Source organism: Bidens hawaiensis, unplaced genomic scaffold, assembly GCF_021521415.1.
Source record: "Bidens hawaiensis isolate Kalapana, Puna unplaced genomic scaffold, B.hawaiensis_p1.1 tig00003488_1, whole genome shotgun sequence".
NCBI lineage: Eukaryota > Viridiplantae > Streptophyta > Magnoliopsida > Asterales > Asteraceae > Bidens > Bidens hawaiensis.
The window spans coordinates 1,653,610-1,677,941 of record NW_027491195.1 but is presented as its reverse complement, the minus strand read 5'-3'; the positions used below and the strand labels follow the sequence as shown (position 1 = coordinate 1,677,941).

Below are 24,332 nucleotides of genomic sequence, written 5' to 3'. Positions count from 1 at the left end.
TTACACCAAGGGACGTGTTAGATCACACTTAGCATCTACTAATGAGATTTAACATGTTATCCACATAGATTTTGGCACAAGGGATACACAAGTCAAACTACCAATTTGGTTATTGTAAGAAACTAAGCAAATAAGCAATTAGATAATAACAAGTATACTTTTTTTAGCCAATTTTGAGTATACTTGCTTAAGAATGCTTTACATGACTTCCAAATTGCAACTATTTGCACAATTGTCTAACCAATCCATCTGTTGATCAACTTCACCAATCACAAGACAAATTAAGTATATAATTCGACTATATGCATCCATTAGGTCATCTTTAAACACATAATAGTGCATATACACATTTGGTTATGATTTATGAATTTAGTACAATTTTATAAATTCATGATGTACAACAAAAAAAATAACATCATAACAACAATGATTTATGGATTTAATAGAATTTTATGAATTCATGATGTATACTAACAAAGATAGTATAAGGTAACGAGCCAGACTGAGCTAAATCAATAAATAAAAACGCTTAAAAGTAACCCGCGCAAACGCGGGCAAAAAGCTAGTATAATATAATATATCATATCAATTTCTTTTCTTTCTTTTTTTCTTCCTTTCTTTAATAATAATAATAATAATAATAATAATAATAATAATAATAATCCATCCATCCATCCAGATTTTCATTGCAACCCCTTTCTTTCTCCGTTCATCTCTCGATCCTCTGTCACGCTAAGAAGAATTTCCGACTCAGTTAAGTCCTTCAATTCCTTTAATAATTTTGTTTTCTGAATTTGAAATGTCTTCACGAACCCTAATTTATGCCTGCTTCTCTTCAATTAATTTTGTTAGGTTTTTTGATTCAGAGTCCCGCATATGAGCTGAGGTTAGGAAGATGACAACTATTTATTTAACTTCCATTTCCATAATTTCATGATTAGGGTTTTAATCTAATCTTTGTGTTATTGCATTCTACTTGCAACTCAGTGCAATTATGTCCCAACATCTAAACTGCTTGGAATTTGGATCATCATATGGGTGGGCATCTAATCGTGTCATTTTTCCCAAACACGAACTTGTTTTGAAATAAGCATCACAACCTGTTTAGGGACAAGATGATAAATATCACACATTTGTTTATTAAATAGTTTTAAAAAGGGCCGTGGCGTAAGGCAATTAAAGCATATCTCATATATTGTTTTCTTTTTAAAGAAATAAAACACATAAACAGTTTAAAAATGTCATTAACAGGTTACTACGTTTTTAAACTGTTTGGACACGAATTTTATTATGTCTTAAACGTGCCGGCCTGTTTAAGGCACTAAACCTGTTAAGCTCAAACCGAAACTTGTTTAATTATGTATCGTTTCATGTCGTGTTAACGTGGTGTGCTAGAAATTTCCAGCTCTATCATCAATTGCCTTTATATGGAAACTAATTAGGCGTAATCTATGATTTTGGACCAATTAGTGTTATTTGTAACTCATATTCCAGTCGTTTGATGATATTATGCTGTCTTCATTATTCACCATGTGCAGACAATGATAATAACCAAGCAATACAGATGCATACACTCTGCAAGCTGTATGTGCACAAAAGGATACATAAGTGAAGATGTCATCTTCCTAATTCTGCAACATCTAAACTGGAACCCCAAAATTATCGCCACACTTTCATGTGTCTGCAAGTGGTTTGATGATCTTGTCAAACGAGTCCTCTGGAAAGAGTTTTGCAGAACCCGGGCCCCTAAAATGATGCAGGATCTTCAATCTAGTGGCAGCCATAGTGTAGATGGGAACTGGAGTTCACTCGCAAAGCTTCTTATTTACTGTTCGGGCTGCACAAAAGAGGGTTTGTTTAACAAAGTTCACATTCCGGGTCATTTTGCATACAGGACTCGGTTTTCTAGAATGTCTGGTAAAAGCTTTCTGTTACTGAATTGTAGAAACAATGTGCTGTATGTGTCGGACCCGTGTGAGCATTTGGACCAAGGAGAAGAAGGGGACGTCGGTTTCTTTAGAGGGGTATTTAAGTCATTTGCCACATCGAAGGTGCGAAAGATGCTTATTAAACGTGGTGCGAAGTTTCATCCTACAGAGTTTTGCCCTTATTGTAAAGCGAAGTTGTGGAGTATGTTGCAGGCGAAGATGATACCACAAAGTGCCAGCTATCGGTTGGGCGCGTATGAAGATTGCATCGAGTATTACGTGTGTCTTAATGGGCATGTTCTTGGCGTTTGTACGCTTTTGCCCTTGTCAGATTCGGAAGGGGGCGCTGAGTTTGATTGATTTGATATTCGAAATATGTAGTTTTGTTTATGTATTTGGAAGCAAATGCGGATTCGATGTGTAATGGATTATACGGGCCAGGTTAATAAAATAGATAAATTGGTTTTTACTAGGTGTTTCGACATATTTGATTATTTTCTAGTCTCGTCCGTCACCATTTTATGTGTTTACGTTATACATTTGGTATATTGCATTGTAATTTGATCAAGTAAAGGTTTACATGCATGTGATAATGTTGTGTTTAGGCCAACTAATTACTGTTTTAATAACTATTTTGTGTATAGAATAAAAACTATGTTAATTCTCCTACATCACAAAAAGAAAAGTAAAAGACGTTTGAACGTAAAAATTGTGATACACTAAACCTTTAAATCTCTCTGGTTGTTTCCCATCTTCTCTCAAGTTACCAGATTGTTTTATTTGTAAACTAGATTTTATCCCCTGTATTACGGGGGTTGTTTTACATTATTCATTTTTAATATTTATATATGTATATTTGGATTTTAATTTTATTATTGTAAGAAAGTTAATAATTAATATACTTGAGGTTTGATGATAAAATTGTTTAATAAATAAATGATATGTTATAATCCGATTTAAAAGCTATCTGGGTTTGGTGATACCCATTACCCGTTTATTTTCTTTATTATAAAATTGTTTCTTAATTATAAATAATATCTTTTTTAAATAAAATAGGATATTAATTTTTAGTATATCCCTATTTTACAGGATTTTCATATCAAATATTTTATGAGATTAATTTTTAATATAATGAGATGTTATAACCCGTTTAAGAGCTATCTGGTTTTGGTAAGACCTATACCCATGAATTTGGGTTAAATTAATGAGAAGCCTCCATTTAAAAATCAAGCAATCTGGTGGCTTCCATAAAAGGGGGAGCGACCATATCACGATACGTAAGATTTTAGGGGTTTTGTTTATATATATTATAGATGAATATTTTTCATGTATTTGACCCGAATTCACGGGTATAAGTCTTACCAAACCCAGATTACCCTTAAACAGGTTATAACATCTCATTTTATTAAAAATTATTCTCACAAACTATTTGATGTGAAAATCTTAAAAATAGGGATATGTTAAAATTTAATATCCATTTTAAAAAAAATATTATTTATAATTAAGAAACAACTTTATAATAAAAAAAATAAACGGGTCATGGGTCTCACCAAATCCAGATAACTTTTAAATAGGTTATAACATCTCATTTATTTGTGAAACTCTTTCATCATCAAAACGTAATTATATTATTAATTTTCTTACAATAAATAAAATAAAAAATCCAAAAAAATATATAAATATTATAAACGAAAAATATAAAACTACCCCCATAATACGGGGGATAAAAGCTAGTTTATGAATAAATATAGTAAAATGTAAAAAGTTATGTCATTTTAAGTATGAGCTATAAATTAATATTATGTCATTTTAAGTATGAGTTATAAATTATGTCATTTTAAGTATAAGTAAAAAATAAAAAATTATACATGCCTTAATAAATTGAAATTCTTTTAACTTTCTTTTCTTTTGTTTTTTTTGTGTGAGATTACGAATAAATTAATATTATGAAACTCTTTCTAATAGTTTGATATATTATTATTACTAGGTTAGATCCCGTACTATACACGGACGAAAAATATATAAAACTTCATATATGTGTGGGTGTTATATATATTTTAATGAATTGTAAACGTTAGATAATCGGGTGTGAAATTAATCCAAGCCCCTAATTGAAACAAAGGAGCAGTCATCTGGCAGTACCCTCGGTGGCTGACTTTTTATATGGAATGTCGTTGGTTCGAGTCTCGTTAATTATAAAATTGTCGTGTGTGAGCCAAGGGTTTTAACATAGTTGGATTTCGGTCGGGTAGGTTTCCACTGGAATTATTGTCGAACCAGGTCACCAGCGCTACCTACTAGGGGTGAGCATAGAACCGAGTTAACCGAAAAACCAAACTAAAGCATTAACCAACATTTATTTTTTGAATAACCGATTTTCGGTTCGCTTGCGGTTAACTATTTTTTAATTTGATTATGATATTGTTATAGTTTTTTTAAGTTAAGAAAATAGCATCTTACGTATGGGTGTTTGCTGTCTGTTTTTTATGGTTTTAGATTAAACCATGAGCCAAACAGTTAGTAATAGCCTTTTGTTGTTGAAAGCTAAAACAGAACCTTTGAAAATTCAAAACGACTGACCAAAAATTAAAAGAAAAAAAATCAGCTGTAAAATCAAATCGATGACCGGTTTGAAAGGTTTTACGGTTTCAAACATAATAATAAACCCCCGTAAACTTGAATAATTACCCTGGCCTGTGTCTAGTTTTCATTAACATGCCAAACCGTGCACACCCAATATCCGCCATCATTAATTTTCATCACCAAAAAAACCCTAACCCCATTGATTCCGGTTGGCCATGTAAACTTTGATTACCAATTCGCAGCTCTGCTTCACACTTGACAGCCTCCGCCTAGTCGGCTATTTTATTATAATAACTCCATTAACAACTCCTGGTAAGCTTAAATTCCGTAATGAATGAATGTGTATTGCACAACAGAAGCATATGCACTATCCTATCTACAGAATAAGACTTAATTTTATTTTTGTATTCTTTGCTAGTTCATAATACCTTGCCTTGATTAAGTTGTTACTTTGTTGAAACTTCAACTAGATACCAAACCAACTTTGAACACCAAGCATTACAAATTATATTATAACAGTCAGTAAGGAACTGGAAAATAAATGATTACATGTGTTTTTTGTTTACAAAATTGGGCAAAATGACTAGTTTAATGGTAGTAGATTTAGGACTTGCTTGCTTGGCTATTAATCAACTCAACGAGACGCAAATCCGATTCGTTTTGCTACTTGCTGTTTTTGATAACCTTGAAAGAAAATATTGCCTTTTATTTTATATTTAATCATACACAATTTGTAAAGCAGACAAATGAACAATTTTGACAACCATGAGCCATGGGAAATTGTTCACATCCCAGACAAACCACCCTTTAATCCTCAACAACAACCCACAGGCAACTCTTTCGACCTCTTTCTTTAGCATATGCATGCATATTCATTCACAGTTACTTCATTTCGAATTTGATATATTGCGCAGTTAAAGTTTATGCTGCTGTAATTGATCCTAAGCATGCCAACACTCTTATCAGGTATATGCATACTAGTTTATTATGTTAACCTCTATTTTGGGATTGATTTAAACTGTTTAATGTTCAGGAAGCTAAATCAGACATTGCCATTAGAAAATCTACGCCATGTCAAACGCGTGCGAAAGCAACAACTGGATGGAGGTTCTTTTTTACTATATAATAATAATAGGCCTGCCTAGTTTGTTTATTTTACTATTTAAATGTACCCTGTCTCATACTTTTGTGTTTTTTTTTGTATGCTACCAGGATCCACTCGTTTATCTATGATCTTATGTTTGGCTGGTGAAAATGATAGCCAATTGGACGTCATAACTCAAGAGGTGGTTAACCTTATAGAATCTTATCAGTTGGAAACTTTCACTACGAACGTAAGTTTTTTTACTATGGGCTCGTTAAGAGATGCACTTTTGTTATGGTTGGATGCTTAATTTTTTGACATTTTGTTTCTGTTAATGTTAGGTATGCAGATATGCTCCGCTATCGAAAGAAGAATGGGTAGAACAATGTAAACTGTGGCCAACGTCTTTTCATCCACCAACCTAGTACTTCGCTTTAACTCTTAACTATGTTTATCTATTTCATGTTTTATGCTCCCTTTTCGTCAGTTACAAGTTATACCACTAGTTACTTAATATGATCTAATAAAATTAGTAGTAGATTGATTGAGGTAAAGTTGTGTGGAGTTAAAAGGCTTAGCTTTTAGTTATACCTGTGAGTTTCGTCACAACATCATCGTACTCAGTATATCCCACCAATAGCAAAGCTATGGTAGGGTCTGAGGAGGGTAAGATGTAGACAGCCTTACCTCTATTAGCTAATTTTACAACAGCTTTCTTGGCATATCATCACATAATCTATTGTGGAGTAATTAGGTGTCACAAACTGATATACACACTTTTTGGTTTGGGCAATTATTAAACTTCTCCACACTTGAAAGTTGTGCACATTTATTTCTATAATCACATTTAGAGTTTCTCTTGGATTCTGATAGGTCACCACACTTACATAGGCGGACACATTTTACATGTTTATAGGTAGAAAAGTTTCTCAGAAATTATGCATTTTGTCAAGTGTGAAAGGGATAAATACAACAACAATCATACCCAGCATATCCCACAAATAACTAAAGCTATCTGTAGGGTCTGAGGAGGGTGGGATGTAGACAAACCTTACCTCTATCCCTAAGAATAGAGAGGTTTGAAAGGGGATAAATGCGTGGTGTTTTTTTTTTTTTTTTAATTTTTTGGTAGATGTGATGACAATCAGACAAAATTTAATAAAACGAATACTAGAATACGAAAGTTTAGGCATCAGCCCTGAGCCCACTATGAGAGTTGAGACATACCCGAAGGGTATACTAACCCTCGAAAATAGTTCTATCTTTGGGCATAATAACTAATAAATGGGCCATAAGACCCGCGCCAAAAAATTCTAACTTGAGTCATACACAATAAGGAATGAAGCTCAGACGGATTTCCTAGGATCAATTAAACCATTGCTACTGATCATACCAAACCATACACCTTAAAATGAAATTGGGCTCATACTTGGCCCAAATGAGAACACAATACAATACATTATGCATCATACAATACCTCCGCGTAAACACTTATTACACTCTGAATACAAAGAATAAAACTCAACAATCATACTAAGTATACAACACACAAATATATTATCAAAAACACCGTTGATGCACATTTATTCTCTTGTAAAACCATTATCCGACTGTCCATTATCTTGGTTGGAATTGATTTTTTCCTTTATGTTGACTTTTTGACCAATGTTAACAATTTCTTTTTATGTTGACCAATATCCAAATTTTGATTACCCTACACCAACCCCAATGCATTTGGCCTTTGAATTCGATAGATTTATTCATGCTGTTATCAAAATCATTGTTTTCAACATAAATATGATGAATAGAAACTTCTATACCTTTTTCCTACTGATATGTGACCTCCAATTTTCAGAAGTTGACCCAAACTAGACCATAAATCTAGCTGTAGATAACAACTTCTAGCCACCAGCAATTTGGTGTTCTTGTAGTAACCTAGTGTTTTGTAATGAATCTCTCTATATATATGTGTGTGTGTATAATATTTAAGGTGTGTTCTTATTCTGCAGCCACATCAACGGAATCACCGGGTTTTCAAAGGAGGAATCACACTCTGTCTGCACGTTCATGAAGCTAGCACTCAATTTAGCAAAAACCGAATGCCAGGTAAATTTACAAGTTCTAAGTTTTAATGATATTAGTATATTTAAAGTTTTGTATTAACGGTGAAAGCTGTGCAGACAGTGAACGCTGCAGTTATTGTGAACCCATCAACCAACGAGGTTATTGCACGCGCACGCGATTAGGTCAATTCTTGCAGCCGTCCCATAAATCATGAAGTCACTAAAAATCATGACAATATGCTTTTAAATTCTTCAGTTACAAAAGAACCCAAATTGTTTTATGATGGGGTTTCTTGTTTAAACCCTTGGGGATGGTCCAGTCAGCAGTCATGTGACAGATGGCATCCGTTAAGGCATGCTTCCATTGTAGCAGTTGAAGATTCTGCAGCCAGAGATAGGAATCTTTTTCCTAGTGATCGACATGGTTGTTTTGAAATTGATCGTGTGGGGCCAGCTTTAACGTCTCCTTCAAAGAAACAGAAAACTGAATCCGTGCATGTAAGCTTCTTGTTTCTATTGGATTTGGTTATACGTAGGGTATAAACGAACCGAACTGAACGAGATCTTGTTCATGTTCGTTTGTTAAACATTTACGGATAAACGAATGGTTCACGAACACATAAGCGGACGGGATACTTGTTTGTGTTCGTTCATTAATGATTTTTTTTGTGCTTTTTTATGTTCGTTCATTAACTTCATAAACGAACACAAACGAACATATATTAATTTGAAAAGTAATAGTAATGTTCTTATACTCATGTATTAGACATAATCACCCAAAACTTGACATGTTTACAGGAAAGTTTTTGAGACGTAAAAAATATAAACCTAGTATAAAAACTAAGGTGACAAACAACATTAAAAATATAAAAAATTGAAATGTCAGGATAATAAACTAAAATGTATAAATTGTAAAGTATAAAAAACCTTTAATGACTGAAGGTAAAAAGAAAAACGAACGTGCATGGACGTAAATGAACGAACAATTAACAAACGTAAATGGACGAAATAAACTACCAAATTACCAAACGTTCACGAACGCACGTGAACAACGTTTAATTAGTTTAATGTAATTCCTTGCTCATGTTCGTTCACTTATTAAACGAACGTTAACGAACTTTTGCCAAACAGTTCGGTGAATGTTCGGTTTGTTTACTGCCCTATTTATAAGTAGTAAAATGGGCTCTGCTTAGTAGGTTAGGCAACAGGCCAAAAAAAGTCAACTTTTGGGGCTGGTCAGTGCTGTTAAGCTTTTGTTATGTTTCAAGGGATAATTATCCAATATCCCAATGTGGGAAGTCAAAGCTCAGTATTTGTGAAACCTGAATATTCACACCTAAATTTGTGTAATGTTTTTAGGTAAACGATCATGAAGAACTCAACTCTCACACAAATGGCTGCAACCTTGAATTATCGAGACTATATTTATGTACTGGCTATGATATTTATCTCATTTGGGAGCCATGTGCAATGTAAGTCTTTTAACTGCCATTTGTGCCACATTTCCTCATTTATTTTGTGTTGACCACACAGATACTTAGTTTTGACTTATTTTTTGAAACTTATGTTGGTTTTGTGTTTCTTTATGGCAGGTGTGCGATGGCACTCGTTCATCAAAGAATTAAGCGTATATTCTACGCTTTCCCGAATGAAAAGGCTGGTGCACTTGGAAGTGTTCATAGATTACAAGGGGAGAAAAGTTTGAATCATCATTATGCTGTATTCCAAGTTTTATTACCTCAGGATTCTCTTAACCCTTTTAATGCAAGTGTAATGCCCTCGGTCGCTTCAAAAAGTGATCAAACCGAAAATCCATCAAATGTGCCAAATGGTACGGGCCTTTAAGATTTATGATATATGGCTTGCCTCATTGCGACAATGGCATGCACTGTTCGTTGAGGGTAGAGAGGAGAGCTGAAGATCACCTAGATATACATGATGATGAGTGGAGGGTAATTTAATTTAGAAAGTCATGACTTTTCTTAGGGTATACTTAATTTTATCATGTCAAAACAATTTCATACATATACCCATTGATGCTGTATTCTTGTGTTAGCTTTTACTCGTGTATCATTATTAAATCTTCATTCATCATCTTATTTATTTATCTTAAAAGTTTAGTCCATTCCTTATCATCTTGATAATCTTTATCATCATCAATCGATTCGGTTCGGTTTTTAAAAAATGGATAACCGTATCGAAACCGAAATTTTGGTTTTTCAAAAAAACAAAAAATTAACCGTCGGTTAATGCTTCGGTTCGGTTTTTTCGGTTAATTCGGTTTCGATTCAGTTAATTCGATTTTCTGCTCACCTTAGTGTACTAAACATAACTTCAAAGTAGATACATACGTGAGTGATACGGAGCCTGCTGAGCATCATTACCGAACTATCTTCTGAGCATCATTACCAATGGAAAGGCCACACCCTCAACCCTCTTTTTGCTACCTGGAAAGAACCTGATCAAATGGCCATATTGTTGATTTAGTCCTCTTATCAAAAGAGGCCATGGCCGAGGCAATCGGCCTCGCTTTCACTTGACAAGTGTGGCAAGCCCTTGAGGCTGCTTATCGTTTGTTAGAGCGTGTGCATACTCTTCACGACATCTTTCGTCAATTGTAAACGTGCAACCATTCCCATGACTTACAATGACCGGTTCTTATGTGGTCTTGGCCCGGCTTTTGAAAATCATAAACTTTTTTTGCAGGCTATTCATGTGTCTTCATCCCCACAGGTTGCCTTTGTCGAGCCTCGATCCATAGGCTCCTCTGTAAACTTTCGTGGGCCTAACTACTCAAGGAGACGGTCAGTGGGTGTGCGTCGGTCGTGGTTGTGGTCATAGACCACACCATTGTTTGCTATGCGGGAAAGGACACTATGCCACATCTTGTCCAAGTCTATCCATCCATGTTTGCCCAACATGCCCCTCCACTTGATGCAATCCTTGCTAAAACCTTCTAAGCTTGGTTTCACATTACCGAGAATTATCCGAATTGGCATGTTGATTAACGTGCAACCCTCATATTACACCCAATCCAGATGACATTCATGCTCCCTACATTAATTCGTGTAACGCTTCTATGACTTTTGGAAATGGCAGTCCTTACTTGTCTCATAGGTGAAAACACTTCTATCAACAACCACCACCCATTACAACATGTTCTTGTGGTCCCTCACCTTACCAAAAGCCTAAATTCTATGAGCAGACTCGTGCGTTGATGTGCTATTGTCTAATATATTTTGGATCGATAAACAAAGTCAGTGCTAGCACGAGGAACATGTGAAAATGATTTCTATATTCTTCAGAAAGAACAAAGAACATTCGCGGCCTCTTATCTCATCACACCATCTTTAAGCATCCTTTGATAAGTGGCATAGTAGACTTGGTCAAGTTTCTTTTGATGTTATTTCTAAATTGCATAAAACTGGTCATTTGTGTGGTACTTTATAACCACCTTAACCAGGACTTTGTTCATCTTGCCAATTGTCAAAGTCACACTGTTATCGTTTGATTTAAATCACATACGTTCATTGCGTGTTTTAGTTCTACTTCATTGTGACCTTTGCGGACCTCACACATTACTTCTTCGGATGATTAATCGTACTATGCTATATTCTCGGTTTACATGGTTCTACACTCTAGAAAAGCAAGTCTGAATTTTGCAATGCATTGATGGTTTCTTAACTTTTGTGCAAAACTAATTTAATTTTTATGCAAAGTTAACGTTTTTCAAAGTAGATAATAAGCTGTGGAGACAAAGAAATTGTGGAGGGGGAGGCAGTAAGAAATCGTGGAGGGGAGTTGCAACGTTAGTGTATGTACTGGTTTGTTTATATTATACAAGTTATTTATTAAAATTTATCAGCCAAGGTTAACATCTATCCAATTTAAGGATCAACAATGTGACTTTATGACAAATTATCGGACTAAACGTGTAATTTCTCTAAAGTGGAGACCAGAACTAAAATTAGTGTAAACTCATGAGCCATCCAAGTAATTAACTCTAATTATGGCAAGTTACTATTGAAATAAAAGTATAGAAATTTAGATGTATGTACGTTTTTTTTTTTGAGTGTTATACACTTATACCATATCCTCATACAAAACAAGTAAACAACTAAAATTTGTGAATGTTACAAGGCTTGTAATGACAAAATTCAAACTGATGACCCAAACAAATCTGCTTGATATTAGAGAAACACGCCAACTCAACTGAACACTAACCAACAAAAATCAGACGTGCTTTAATGAATTATAAATAGATCGGAGTTGCAAAGTGTCGAATAATGAAAAATATAATGAAAAATAGATGTTAGGCTATGTGTAGTGGTTGCTTAGTAAAATGCCAGCTAGACTTCATGTAGGCAAAAATAAATTCCTTAAAGCCTTTTTTAAATCAAGTGTAGTGATTTTAACTAATTATAATTATTATTCAATTATTTTTTTTCTTATCTCAATATTTTATTATTCAATAAACATAATAATCAAATAATAAAAGAACACAAAAAATATTATATCGTTTTAACAAAATAAAAATTACAAACACATAGAAAAAAATGATACTTGAAATAATAAAAAAAAAAATTGAAACAAAAGGAAGATATTAAAACATTTTCTTATTAAAAAAAAAAGACTAATCTTTGACATGATATTTAGTACAATTATTTACTGGTAATAATTGTCGTTCTCATATTCAATTTTATGATTGTTTCATGAATGTTCTACAAAGTTCGCTAGAAGATTTACATGAATAGCCCTATTTTTTATATAAAGTATGTTTGCTCGTACAAAGGTCTTTCAATAAAATAATCTTTCATCAACCGTTCTAGTGGTGGTCATCATCTAAGCAGTTCAGGCCGTGATGTTTGGACGAGCTCAACTAAAAGTTTAACCCCCCACTCAAACAACTTTGATTACATCGCCTCAACCACCTTTCAAGGAGATAAATCATTGGGTAATTGACTCATTTCTTTAAGGCTTAGTGACGTAGAAAATATGATTTCGTGTGGTGAAAATGGTTGAAAATTTTGTAAAATGGAAGTTTATTATTATTATTATTATTATTATTATTATTATTATTTATAGGTGTCCAAATAATTGAGTGAATTAGGCAATGAAGAAATTAATGAATTAAAAGCACAATTTCTATTCATTATGGAGCCCGTTAAGAACGAGAAAAGTCAAAGGCACCAGATCTAATGGTAATGGTTTTAACGGAGAGAATGACTGCCACATCATATGCTTGGTGCTCCCATATTAGTCCACCACGTCTAGTCTTAAAGAGTTTACCCACAACAGAAGGCTAATTGCTGTCTAAACATTCCTTTATTAAAAAAACTGACGCATGATGGAAGGCTAAATTGATGTTTCTTATTCGCATCATGAAAGGTGGTTATACAAAGAAAATTAGTGAGTTTTCATGCTTGAGCAAGTCACCAGCTGGATAAAACCAAGGGTGACCAAAAGTCAAATGTTTTCTATGATCAAAAGTTGGATATTGGCAAGCCTGTCCACTCACTGAAGATACATGGAAAAATTAGGATAAGAATATACAAATTTATTTACTTGAAGTTCAATTCTAATTTTAAGGTTAAAATTCTTATTCTTAAGGAAAGGGGTGTATTGTTACGGATTTATTAGTCTAGCGGCTCTTTTGTAATAACTCTAAGTCTAGGACTCCTTTGTAACAGTTGTAATAGTTGAAGTTAGAGTTAGTAACTATATTTGTGTACTTAACTACTTGATAACCGATAAATGAGACCATTGTTTAGTTGAATGAACATTTTTTATTAGCTTCTTCTCTCTAATTCTTTATATCACAAATATGTACGTATCACTAGAGCTGGCATATCGTGTATGCCCGTACATAATAAGACACAAACATGAAATGTGTATACCTGTACATGACAAGAAAACTTATCGTGTACCTGTATCCCAAACACGAACACGAACCTGTTAATACCTAGTATACACGATAAGAGCTGAAATTGATCATACGACAGTCAAATCATTCATATTAACCTAATTGGAAATGCTGAGAGAATGTGACGGCTGAGAGAAAGTGAAAATGTTTTAGGAATTTAGGGTTTAGAATAACTTATAATTATATATATTATATATATTTAATTATAAAAATCTAATCAAGTCCTTAACATGTACTTAACAGGTAAACATTTATTTTACCTATTTATTTAGACATGAAAATTAACAGGTAGATTCGTGTCTACCTGTTTAGTACAAGAAACCTATTAAGGGCTTACATGGTACATGTTAAAGTCGTGTAGGTACGTGTCATGTATTCGTGTATCGGGTATAAATTGCCAACCCTATGTATCACCATACCTAATTTTATCATGTCAAAACAATTTCACACGGTATATCCGTTGACGCTATAGTCTTGTGTCAGCTTTTACTTGTCTATCATTATTAAATTAATACCCCCTGTATGTTTTATAGTTCTAAACCCAACTTCAAAGTAGATACTTACGTGAGTGATACATATGCCATACTCTCCTTCATCTCCTATCTATCAAACCATCATCTTCCAATTATCTTCTTTGAAAAAATCAAATCTCTTCTTTAATCCTATCAAAATCTAACGGTTTATATTGAAGGGACTCTATCCCCTCCAACAAAGACCATCAATACCATTGGAAAAGCCACCCTTAACCCTCTTTTTTGTTACCCGGAAAGAATCCGATGTAATGGCCATACTATTGATTAAGTCCTCTTTATCAAAAGAGGGCATGACCGAGATAATTGGTCTCACCTTCACTTGACATGTGTGGCAAGCCCCTGAGGCTGCTTATAGCCATCATTCGCTAGAGCATATACATACTTTTCACGACATCTTTCGTTGATTATAAATTAGTTCTATTATTTGGAATATGGCCTGAAGATAAATTTATATGCTATTAATAATGCTACTTTTGACAAAATATTAGAATATGTACTAGTTTCTTTATATTATTCAATGATATTTTAGTCATTTATTAAAATTTAACAGTCAAGGTTAACGTCCATTCAATTTTGGGACCAAAAATGTTACGTTTTGACAAACTATTGGATTAAATGTTTAACTTTTTAAAGTGGAGAGACAAAAAAAATAGTGTATACCACAAATAATCATCCAGATAATTAACTCTAATTATGGTAAGCTATTATTGTAATAAAATTAAAAATTTAGAATCATGTACCCATTTTTGAGACATGCTATACCATATCAACCCACAAAATAGTTAAACTCCTTGCAATTACAAAATTCAAACGGATCTATTAAAGATCTAAACAAATACACTCAAATTTAGAGAACAACACCAATTCAATAAGAAACTAACAAAATCAGATGTGTTTTGATGAATCAAAAATAAATCAGACGTTGCAGAGTGTCGAACTGTTTGAAACAATAGCAACAGACACTTCCGATTATAATAACAACATAACAAAAAAATATATTATAGTTTTAGTGAAAATAATAAACAATCCTAACAGGTATACAATACTAAGAAAGAAATACAAAAAAATTAATATATTTCATTAGTTAAATCATTTGTATATAATACAAATACAACACAACCGCCTTATATAGAACACAAGAAATCTAATCGATTTATAACTTTTAGTTACTATCATTAATGATTTAAATAAATAAAATAATACGATAAGTATTAACATATCTGATATCTATAACAAAAATACTCATTCTCAATTAATATAAATAATAATTCCAACGATCTATCCTTCGTCTAGACACTCCCAACCCAAGTTTTTAGAGAGGTTTGTTGTTGACAATCTTTTCTTCTTCTTCTTCTTCTTCTTCTTCTTCACCTTAATAACTTTTTATTGTTATTATTATTATTATTATTATTATATCTCTCACACACAATACAATCAAATTCATAACAACTATGGCTACCACAACCACCACAATCAAGCCACACCGATCGCCTGAACAAATCGAGGACATAATCCTCCGCAAGATCCTCCTGGTAACCCTAACCGATTCCATCACCAACGACTCCAGGCTCGTTTACTTGGAGATGACGGCAGCTGAGATCCTCAGCGAAGGCGGTCAACTCACCCTCTCCAAAGACGTTATCGAACGAGTCCTCGTCGATCGTCTCTCAGGTACTAATAATAATAATATTATTAATGCTGAACCGCCGTTTCAATACCTAATTGGAATATACCGCCGTGCCAATGACGAGTTGAAGAAGATTGCCAACATGAAGGATAAGTTAGTTAGGGCTCAGATGGAGGCCGTTGTCAATCAGGTGAAGAAACTATCCGTTTCCTATTGTAAGATTCATTTAACTAATCCGGATATGTTTCCCGATGCCGAGAGGAGTAAGTCGAACGTTTCGCCTTTGTTGCCTTTGGTGTTCGCCGAGGTGTCGAGCTCGGTTGATGCCTTTGGCAGTGGTACTAGTACTAGTGGTGTTGTTTCGTGTCCTGGTTTTTTAGATGACTTGTTTAGGGATTACGAGGATTATGAGTCGGTGGAGCCGATATTGAAGCAGTTGTATGAGGATTTGAGGGGGATTGTGCTTAAGTGTTCGGCGCTTGGGAACTTTCAGCAGCCGCTGCGGGCGTTGATGTATTTGATAAGCTTTCCGGTTGGTGCTCGGGCGTTGGTGAATCATCCGTGGTGGATTCCGAAAGGGGCGTATTTGAATGGGAGGGTGATTGAGATGACGAGCATTTTGGGACCGTTTTTTCATGTTAGTGCGCTTCCGGATCAGAGTATTTTCAAGGGGCAGCCTGATGTTGGGTGAGTTTTGAACTTTTTCGTGTGTTTTTTGGTTGTTTGGATTCGTTTTTTGTGAAAGTTTGTCTATTTTGGATTGCAGTGAACAGTGCTTTTCGGGATCGTCGACACGAAGGCCTGCAGATCTTTTATCTTCGTTCACTACAATTAAGACTGTTATGAATAACTTATATGATGGTTTGGCTGAAGTTCTTAGGTCTCTTCTTAAGAACACAAGTACACGGGAGAACGTGTTGCAGTATATTGCGGAAGTGATTAACAAAAATGCATCACGGGCTCATATACAGGTTAACATTTTGTGTGAGTGACAGTTTATATACCTAGAAAGTGATGGTTTTATTATTATTGTCTTAATTATTGCTGAATGGTTTGCAACTGGTGATAGGTTGATCCGATATCATCTGCAAGTTCTGGCATGTTTGTGAATCTTAGTGCTGTAATGCTTCGACTGTGTGAGCCTTTCTTGGATGCAAATTCAACAAAGAAAGATAAAATTGATCCTAAATATGTGTTTAGTGGATCTCGTTTGGATTATAAGTAAGATACTTTATTGAATATAAATTATGCCATAATATTATTTTGACTGTGAATCTGAACTTGGCACAGAGAATTAACTGCCCTTCATGCATCTTCTGAGGAAGTTACTGAATGGTTGAATAAAAATAATCCAAGCAACACTAGTGATTCCCAAGAAACAACAAGTTCAAGTCAACGTCAATCAGCAAGTTACTCATTTATTTGTGAATGCTTCTTTATGACTGCACGAGTTCTTAATTTAGGGTTGCTGAAAGCCTTTTCAGACTTCAAGCATCTTGCGCAGGTAATATGCACTACAAGTAGGCCTTTAAACAAGCAGAACGTTCAGTTGACAGCCTGTGAACCGTTTGGCTGGAAGTTCGTTTATTTAATAAATGAGCGAACATGAACACAAATTTTGTTCATTTGTTAAACAAACAAACACAAAAGCATGTCCCTTTTGTTCATTTATGTTTGTTAATGAAAATTCATTTATATTTGTTTATGTCCGTGCGCATACGCTCATTTATGTTCGTTAGTTTGCGATCGCTTAGATGTATTCATCTAAGTTTTTAACTCATTAAAATTTAGCATACTTATAAAAACTTTTTAGGCCCAACACATTGCTCTTCATATTACTTTTAAAGAGTTTTAACCCAGCTATGTTTGTGCATCTTTCTTCAGTTATGTTTGCTCATTTAAGATCTTGAACCATTAGTTTATATTGATGTTCAATTTTCTTAACGAACACAAACAAGAACACCTGCTCATTTAACTGTTCGTTTTCGATCAAAGTTAAACAAACTCGTTTGTTTCATTTACAAGCCTAATTGTGTTAATTATGATTATTTTCAGGACATTTCAAGATATGAGGATAATCTGGCAACCTTAAAAACCATGCAAGAACAAACGCCTTCGCCTCGACTGGCCCAGGAAGTCGCTCGACTGGAGAAAGAAATCGAATCATTCACACAGGAGAAACTATGCTATGAAGCTCAGATACTGAGGGTAAAATCGTCTTTTTACATGTTTACGTGTACCAAATTTCTTTTAAACAAATATAAATATAACGCATCTGTACTCTGTTTCTGTATCTTAGGATGGAGGACTTATTCAACAAGCACTATCTTTCTATCAGTTAATGGTAGTTTGGTTGGTAGATCGTATTGGTGGTTTCAAAATGCCTTTTTTACAATCTTGCCCTATGGAATTTGCATGCATGCCTGAACATTTTGTGGAAGATGCAATGGAATTGCTTATTTTCGCTTCTCGAATTCCACGCGCATTAGATGGTGTTAAGCTGGTAAAAATGATTTTAAGCTTAAGATTTTGACTGTTACTGTTATTGATTTATTGCATTATCTGTCATTTTGTAGGATGATTTTATGAACTTCATTATCATGTTTATGGCAAGTCCCGAGTATATTAGAAATCCCTATTTAAGAGCGAAAATGGTTGAAGTATTAAACTGCTGGATGCCACGTAGGAGGTATAATTTATATTATATTGTCTTTTGTTTATAATATGAAGATCAAATTTGAAACTACAGTTTTTTTATACTTTTGTGTCTGCAGTGACCCATCATCTGCCACGAGCACACTTTTTGAGGGGCACCAATTATCTATCCAGTATCTTGTGAGAAATCTTTTGAAGCTTTATGTTGATATCGAGTTCACGGGCTCTCACACTCAGGTGATTGTTTCTGAAATTTAGTCTTAGGGCTCATAATATACTGTTGGGCCTGTAAACAAACCGAGTGCTCGTGTTCGTTCGCTGAACTTTTACCAGACAAACGATCGAAAATGAACCTGTTCGTTCATTTGTTTGCTAGTAGTATAAAGGAACACTTCACGAACGTGTGCGCACACAAACAGACAAACATAGCTGAAGATAGACGAACAATCATAAAACCTAAATGAGCGAACATCAATTAAAAGTAAATGTGAACATTAATCTGTTGAGCCTAAAGTTAATGAAATTTTACTAAATTGTAATTGCTGATGTTTTAATTTCATAAAACTAGACTAAATTCTAATGGGCCTAAGAAATTTGGGTGAATATATAAAACGAGGGAGCTTAAACAAACATAAATGACGAATAAAGCGAATGAACTTAAACGAATTAAGTGAACGAACGTGAACGAACATTCAAGAACACAAACGAAAGAAAGAGACACGTGGTCATGCTCTTAGTTTAACTAAATGAACCAAAAAACGGTACATGTTCGTTTGTCAAATAAATGAACATAAACAAACTTCTAGCCGAACGCTTCACTGAACGTTTAGTTTGTTTAGAGGCATATATGCTGCCCTGTAACGTCAAACTTGCAATATTTGAGTATTTGACTGACGTTTGACTTTTGTGCAGTTTTATGACAAATTTAACATCCGACATAACATTGCCGAGCTTCTAGAATATCTTTGGCAGGTTCCTGTACACCAGAATGCTTGGAAACAGGTAATTTTAATTTTCAATCACTTTTTAACAACTTTTGTAACAGTTTATATAAATCCTTTAAATTTTTTTTGGTCTCAGATTGCGAAAGAAGAGGAAAAGGGTGTTTACTTGAACTTCTTGAACTTCTTAATAAACGACAGTATCTTTCTTCTTGATGAAAGTCTTAACAAGATTCTGGAACATAAAGAACTTGAGGCCGAGATGTCTAACACGGTTGAATGGGAACAAAGGCCTGCACAAGAGAGACAGGAGAGAACTAGACTTTTCCACTCTCAAGAAAATGTTCGTTTTTATATCCTCACATTCAAATATAATATAATATAATATAATATAATATAGTATAGTATAGTATAGTATAGTGTAGTGTAGTGTAGTGTAGTGTAGTGTAGTGTAGTGTAGTGTAGTGTAGTGTAGTGTATAGTGTGTAGTGTAGTGTAGTGTAGTGTAGTGTAGTGTATAGTGTATAGTGTATAGTGTACTACTGACATCTGGTGCTGAGATAAATCAACGTCAAGGGCATCTAAGTACCTTTTAACCTTATTCATTGCCTAATTTTTTAAATGTAAATAGTTTTTTAATATGGGTTTTGTTTTTTTTAAACTACATAAAACCGAGCATTTTTTAATCTTTAAGTTGGGTATGTATATTTTTTTCCCAGTATTTTGTCGTTTTTCATATAACTGTTGTTTTCCATTATAGCAAGCATTGTCCTGATTTACCATTTATAATTGTGTTGCTACCTTTATAATTGTAAAACAATCCATTGTTCTCTATAATTGTAAAACAACACAGTTATATGGTAAAACGACACAATTTTTGAACATTTATATGGTCAAACAGCACAATGACATTTTTTTCTAAATATAGCAATATTGTACTCACATTAAAGACCAAAAATGGTCGATTTTATGTTGTGATTTTTGTTAAAAATAACAGCGTATGAAAATTTTGAATAAAGTCAACAATTATGGCTTTCCTAAATATGCCCTCCAAACACTTTGTTCTCGTTCGTTGATTATTTTTAATCCGTGATTAATAGTCTTTCTTAGGAAATCTAGGCTTTGCATTTGAACCTCCATCTATATTATACACACACACACACACAAATATATCATGTATATAAGGAAATTGGGTTGCTTTGTATACAGATGATTAGGGTTGACATGAAGTTGGCCATGGAAGACGTGAGCATGCTGGCTTTCACCACTGAGCAAATTACAGCTCCTTTTTTGCTACCTGAAATGGTATCTTTTTATTTCCAGCATGCAATGGTATCAAATATGTTTGTTTTTATCTTAAATGCGGTTGCATCTTTTTGCAGGTTGAAAGAGTTGCCAGCATGTTAAATTACTTCCTGTTACAACTCGTGGGCCCACAAAGAAAATCTTTAAGCTTGAAGGATCCTGAAAAATACGAGTTTCGCCCGAAACAGTTGCTAAAGCAGGTTTGTTTTATTAGTATTGTTATTCTTATACTTATTACTTATTGTCTTTTTAAGCATATGATGCCTAATTATTTTTTATGTTGAAGATTGTGAACATATATGTTCATCTGGCAAGGGGTGATCACGAGAATATTTTCCCATCTGCCATTACAAAGGATGGTCGGTCTTATAATGATCAGGTGCGTTTTTAAAATATTTATGTGTTCATGTTTGTGGAACAACGGCCCATTCTGTTTCTTTATAATAATTATGATTCATGTGCAGTTATTCACAGAAGCTGCAAATGTTCTTAGAAGAATAGGTGAAGATCCAAGAATCATACAGGCTTTTGAGGATCTTGGTAGAAAGGCCAAAGCTGCAGCTTCTGAAGCCATGGATACTGAAGCTATTCTTGGAGACATTCCAGATGAATTCCTTGATCCAATCCAGGTATATATATATATACATATATACACACGCACACATACATAGGCACACATGGTGTTAGATGTAACAAGCTTTATGAATGTTGAAATTGCAGTACACTCTAATGAAAGATCCTGTTATCTTACCATCTTCAAGAATCATAGTGGACCGGCCGGTGATTCAGAGGCATCTTTTAAGCGATGCGGTAAATCTTTAGTTTTTAAACATATTCTAATTGATTATTTTATATATTTTTTAATGATTTTGTTGAATTGCAGACGGATCCATTCAATCGTTCACATCTTACACCGGACATGCTTATTCCAGACACGGAATTGAAGCAGAGAATTGAAGAATTTGTGAAGTCACAACAAAGGAAGCAACATGGTGATGATATGGATATGCAAAGCAATTTTAAGTCTTCGATCCAGTCACCAGATGGTACCGGGCCTTTGATTGGTTAGAGTTTACTTTTAGACAGTAATTTCTTGTATTTATTAGCATCAAGGTTTTGGTACTAAAACATGGGTTGAAAGAGTTGCAATCATAAGTTTCAACATGCTAAGAATGGTGTACAATTTGACAGATGTATTTATTAAAAGTTTGGATACAGTTGCTTTGCATACTCACTTGCATTGTTGGTTGAACTCGTACTATGCCCTTTGCAAGTAAGATTTGCTTCTTTCACAGAGACTGGTACTCGATTCTAGCGGTTTGCAAAAGGCTAGATTTGTTACCACTCAGATGAATATGCTTTGACTGTGAGCGGAACTGGTTTCGATGTAAGTGAAGATAAGCTTTTAATTATAGGTGGCATTCGCGACCCCCTATTCAAATAATGGATTAATTTAGGCAATACTAAATTGTATATGGGTTATGAGTTAGATTAGGCTGCCTTGAGTTAGTTGATGGATCAAAACGGATAACTATTTGAAACTTAGATCCAAATGGGTTAGCACCACCATGTCCACTATATTTGTCATCGCTTCGAATGGGTTAGCTACTAGATCTTATGAGTAGCATCAGTTGAACATCTCATCAAATCTTGGTTTTAATAAGGCCTGTGGTGGTAATTTGCAACTTATGTAGTTAGTTTTAAACATTTAATGTATTATATGTTCAGCTTGAGACTTCATTTTATTTATTAAGGTTTGTTCTAGTACTGAAAGTAACGGGCTACTAAACAACCCGTGTTTGACTGTTTGGCATTTGGGTCTATCAGCAATACTCATATTCACCTTGGGAGCATAGGATTACAACAACTATGCGAAAACGCCTGTAGCCAGCTCTTGTGGGTTGATTGGTGTTAAAGCTATATGCATACTTTCAAACTATTTTAAGCGGATATCTTTCATGTACACCACGAACTTTTATTTATCACCTTCGAATTCATATGCATCAAAATGACTGGTTACATGATAAATATGCTAGTCAATTTGACAATTCTGTATATCGGTTGGGAGATAAAAGAAACATGTCAGTCAAATTGTTAGCACGATATAATGCATCAAAATACATACATTCTGCAACATCACAATTTACATGTTTGACTCAAAAGTGTAGGCTAGAAATTACCAAACTTTCTTTTGACCCATAAGCCCAAGAACCTCTTCCCAAAGCCCAACACTTCCCACAGTTGCAAGCCCAACTACGTCCGGACTACAAGCGGCAACGGACCAATACCCGGCCCGAATCTCATCTCTCAGCTGTTCTTTCTCCCATCCACAATACCCATCAAAGAACCTAAACTCATCCACACTAACCACATTCCTCTTAACCATCTCAACACCACACCCTACACTCTCTTTGGTCCCATAATACAACCCATTCATTACTTCATCAAAAACCCCACTATTCCTAACCCCTTCACCCCCTCTCACCAAAAACAACCCTTCCTCGAGGGGCCCGCCAAAGAACAACGGCCGATCCGCAAATGTTCCCGACACGTCTAGTGCGGTTGACCTTGTTTCCTTGATCGACATTAATGAAGGGCGGTTGAGTATGATACCAGTTGGGCCTATTGGGTCCGTTGACAACAGAAGGACCACTGTCCTTTCAAATATGTGGACCCCATCTAGCTTCTCGGTTGCAATAAGTAAGCAACCTTTTTCGGGCTCATGTATGGCATGGGCCCATTTGGAACCAATTGAAACAGATGGTAATTGGTTCACCAAGCTGTCTGGATTGGTGGCTAGAGAATATTCTTGTGAGCTTAATGCTTGTTCTCCGGCCACCAGTCTTGCTCTGAACGACCGCCAGTCGGCATCAAGAAACATGTTTTCTTCATCTTTGGATGATGGAGATGGTGAATTTGACTGTGATCGACAACCTATGATAAAAAAAAAGTAATTATAAATTTAACCACCAATAAAAGAAATGTTTTTCCTCGTCTTATCCTCCCGGACCCTATCAATAGCTTTGCTGTAACTTATATTATGTTTTGTATATTTTTATGTTTTTATCAAAAAAATAACTTTTTTGCTAAATGTTTCTCCTATAGCTTTGCTATAACTACTGGTATTATGGCTTTGTATATTTATTTGTTTTTATCAAAATCATAATCTTTTGCTTAAAACATATTATTCTCACAAAAATTTGAAAAGAAAAGTTACATGTGGAGGTTTTCTTGAATTGGAAGTTGGAAGATGATCTCTTGGGTTGCAAAAAGATTCTTGATTTGATGGATGGGATGACAGCTTCCATTGATTTAGTGAATGAATTTGAAGAAAGACAGCAAGCCTCCATTGTTGTTGATTCTTGAAACAGGAAATAATGGATCAATGCAATAAAGGTTTGATCTTGATTCCTATATGAATGGTTTGCAGGATGAATGTGTACCACATGGTTCATTTCAACCCTATCCTGTACAAGTAGGATTACCTTTTTTCCAAATTCTGTGTATGGGCCAGTGGATAATCTTGTACACGTCGGATGACTCAGCCAATGGGAGTGTTACACGTGGTCTTGTAACTAGTTAGAAGCAAACTGGCAAACAACTTTAGCACTTTTTTGGAGGACGTGTCATTTTCCTAGCCATTTAGTTTTGCTGTGATTTGTGGAATATTATCCATATATAGAAATGATA

At 34.5% G+C, this 24,332-nt stretch overlaps 2 protein-coding genes and 2 pseudogenes across 3 annotated transcripts; 3 read left to right on the top strand and 1 right to left on the bottom strand.

The window, feature by feature from the left end:
• The first annotated feature begins 1,451 nt into the window (after positions 1 to 1,451).
• LOC143623502 (EID1-like F-box protein 2 pseudogene) lies at positions 1,452 to 2,398 on the top strand (annotated as a pseudogene).
• Positions 2,399 to 5,257: 2,859 nt separating this feature from the next.
• On the top strand, positions 5,258 to 9,657 carry LOC143623551 (tRNA-specific adenosine deaminase TAD3-like; annotated as a pseudogene). Its single transcript, XR_013151914.1, has 9 exons — positions 5,258 to 5,342; positions 5,426 to 5,477; positions 5,545 to 5,618; positions 5,724 to 5,845; positions 5,937 to 6,019; positions 7,605 to 7,701; positions 7,776 to 8,156; positions 9,018 to 9,130; positions 9,251 to 9,657. The product of XR_013151914.1 is annotated as a tRNA-specific adenosine deaminase TAD3-like (transcript).
• A 5,893-nt stretch (positions 9,658 to 15,550) lies between these two features.
• On the top strand, positions 15,551 to 21,870 carry LOC143623528 (putative ubiquitin conjugation factor E4). The gene is made up of 16 exons (XM_077094416.1): positions 15,551 to 16,428; positions 16,508 to 16,712; positions 16,811 to 16,962; positions 17,032 to 17,245; positions 17,797 to 17,949; positions 18,041 to 18,244; positions 18,318 to 18,430; positions 18,516 to 18,633; positions 19,309 to 19,398; positions 19,477 to 19,680; positions 20,547 to 20,642; positions 20,720 to 20,842; positions 20,929 to 21,021; positions 21,107 to 21,271; positions 21,363 to 21,452; positions 21,526 to 21,870. The coding sequence occupies exons 1-16, from the start codon at positions 15,566 to 15,568 to the stop codon at positions 21,709 to 21,711; spliced, it is 3,069 nt and encodes a 1,022-aa protein (XP_076950531.1). The 5' UTR covers positions 15,551 to 15,565; the 3' UTR covers positions 21,712 to 21,870.
• A 906-nt stretch (positions 21,871 to 22,776) lies between these two features.
• LOC143623530 (uncharacterized) lies at positions 22,777 to 24,027 on the bottom strand. The gene is made up of 2 exons (XM_077094418.1): positions 23,860 to 24,027; positions 22,777 to 23,576 (listed from the first exon to the last, which is right to left on the bottom strand). The coding sequence occupies exons 1-2, from the start codon at positions 23,990 to 23,992 to the stop codon at positions 22,819 to 22,821; spliced, it is 891 nt and encodes a 296-aa protein (XP_076950533.1). The 5' UTR covers positions 23,993 to 24,027; the 3' UTR covers positions 22,777 to 22,818.
• Positions 24,028 to 24,332: the final 305 nt, after the last annotated feature.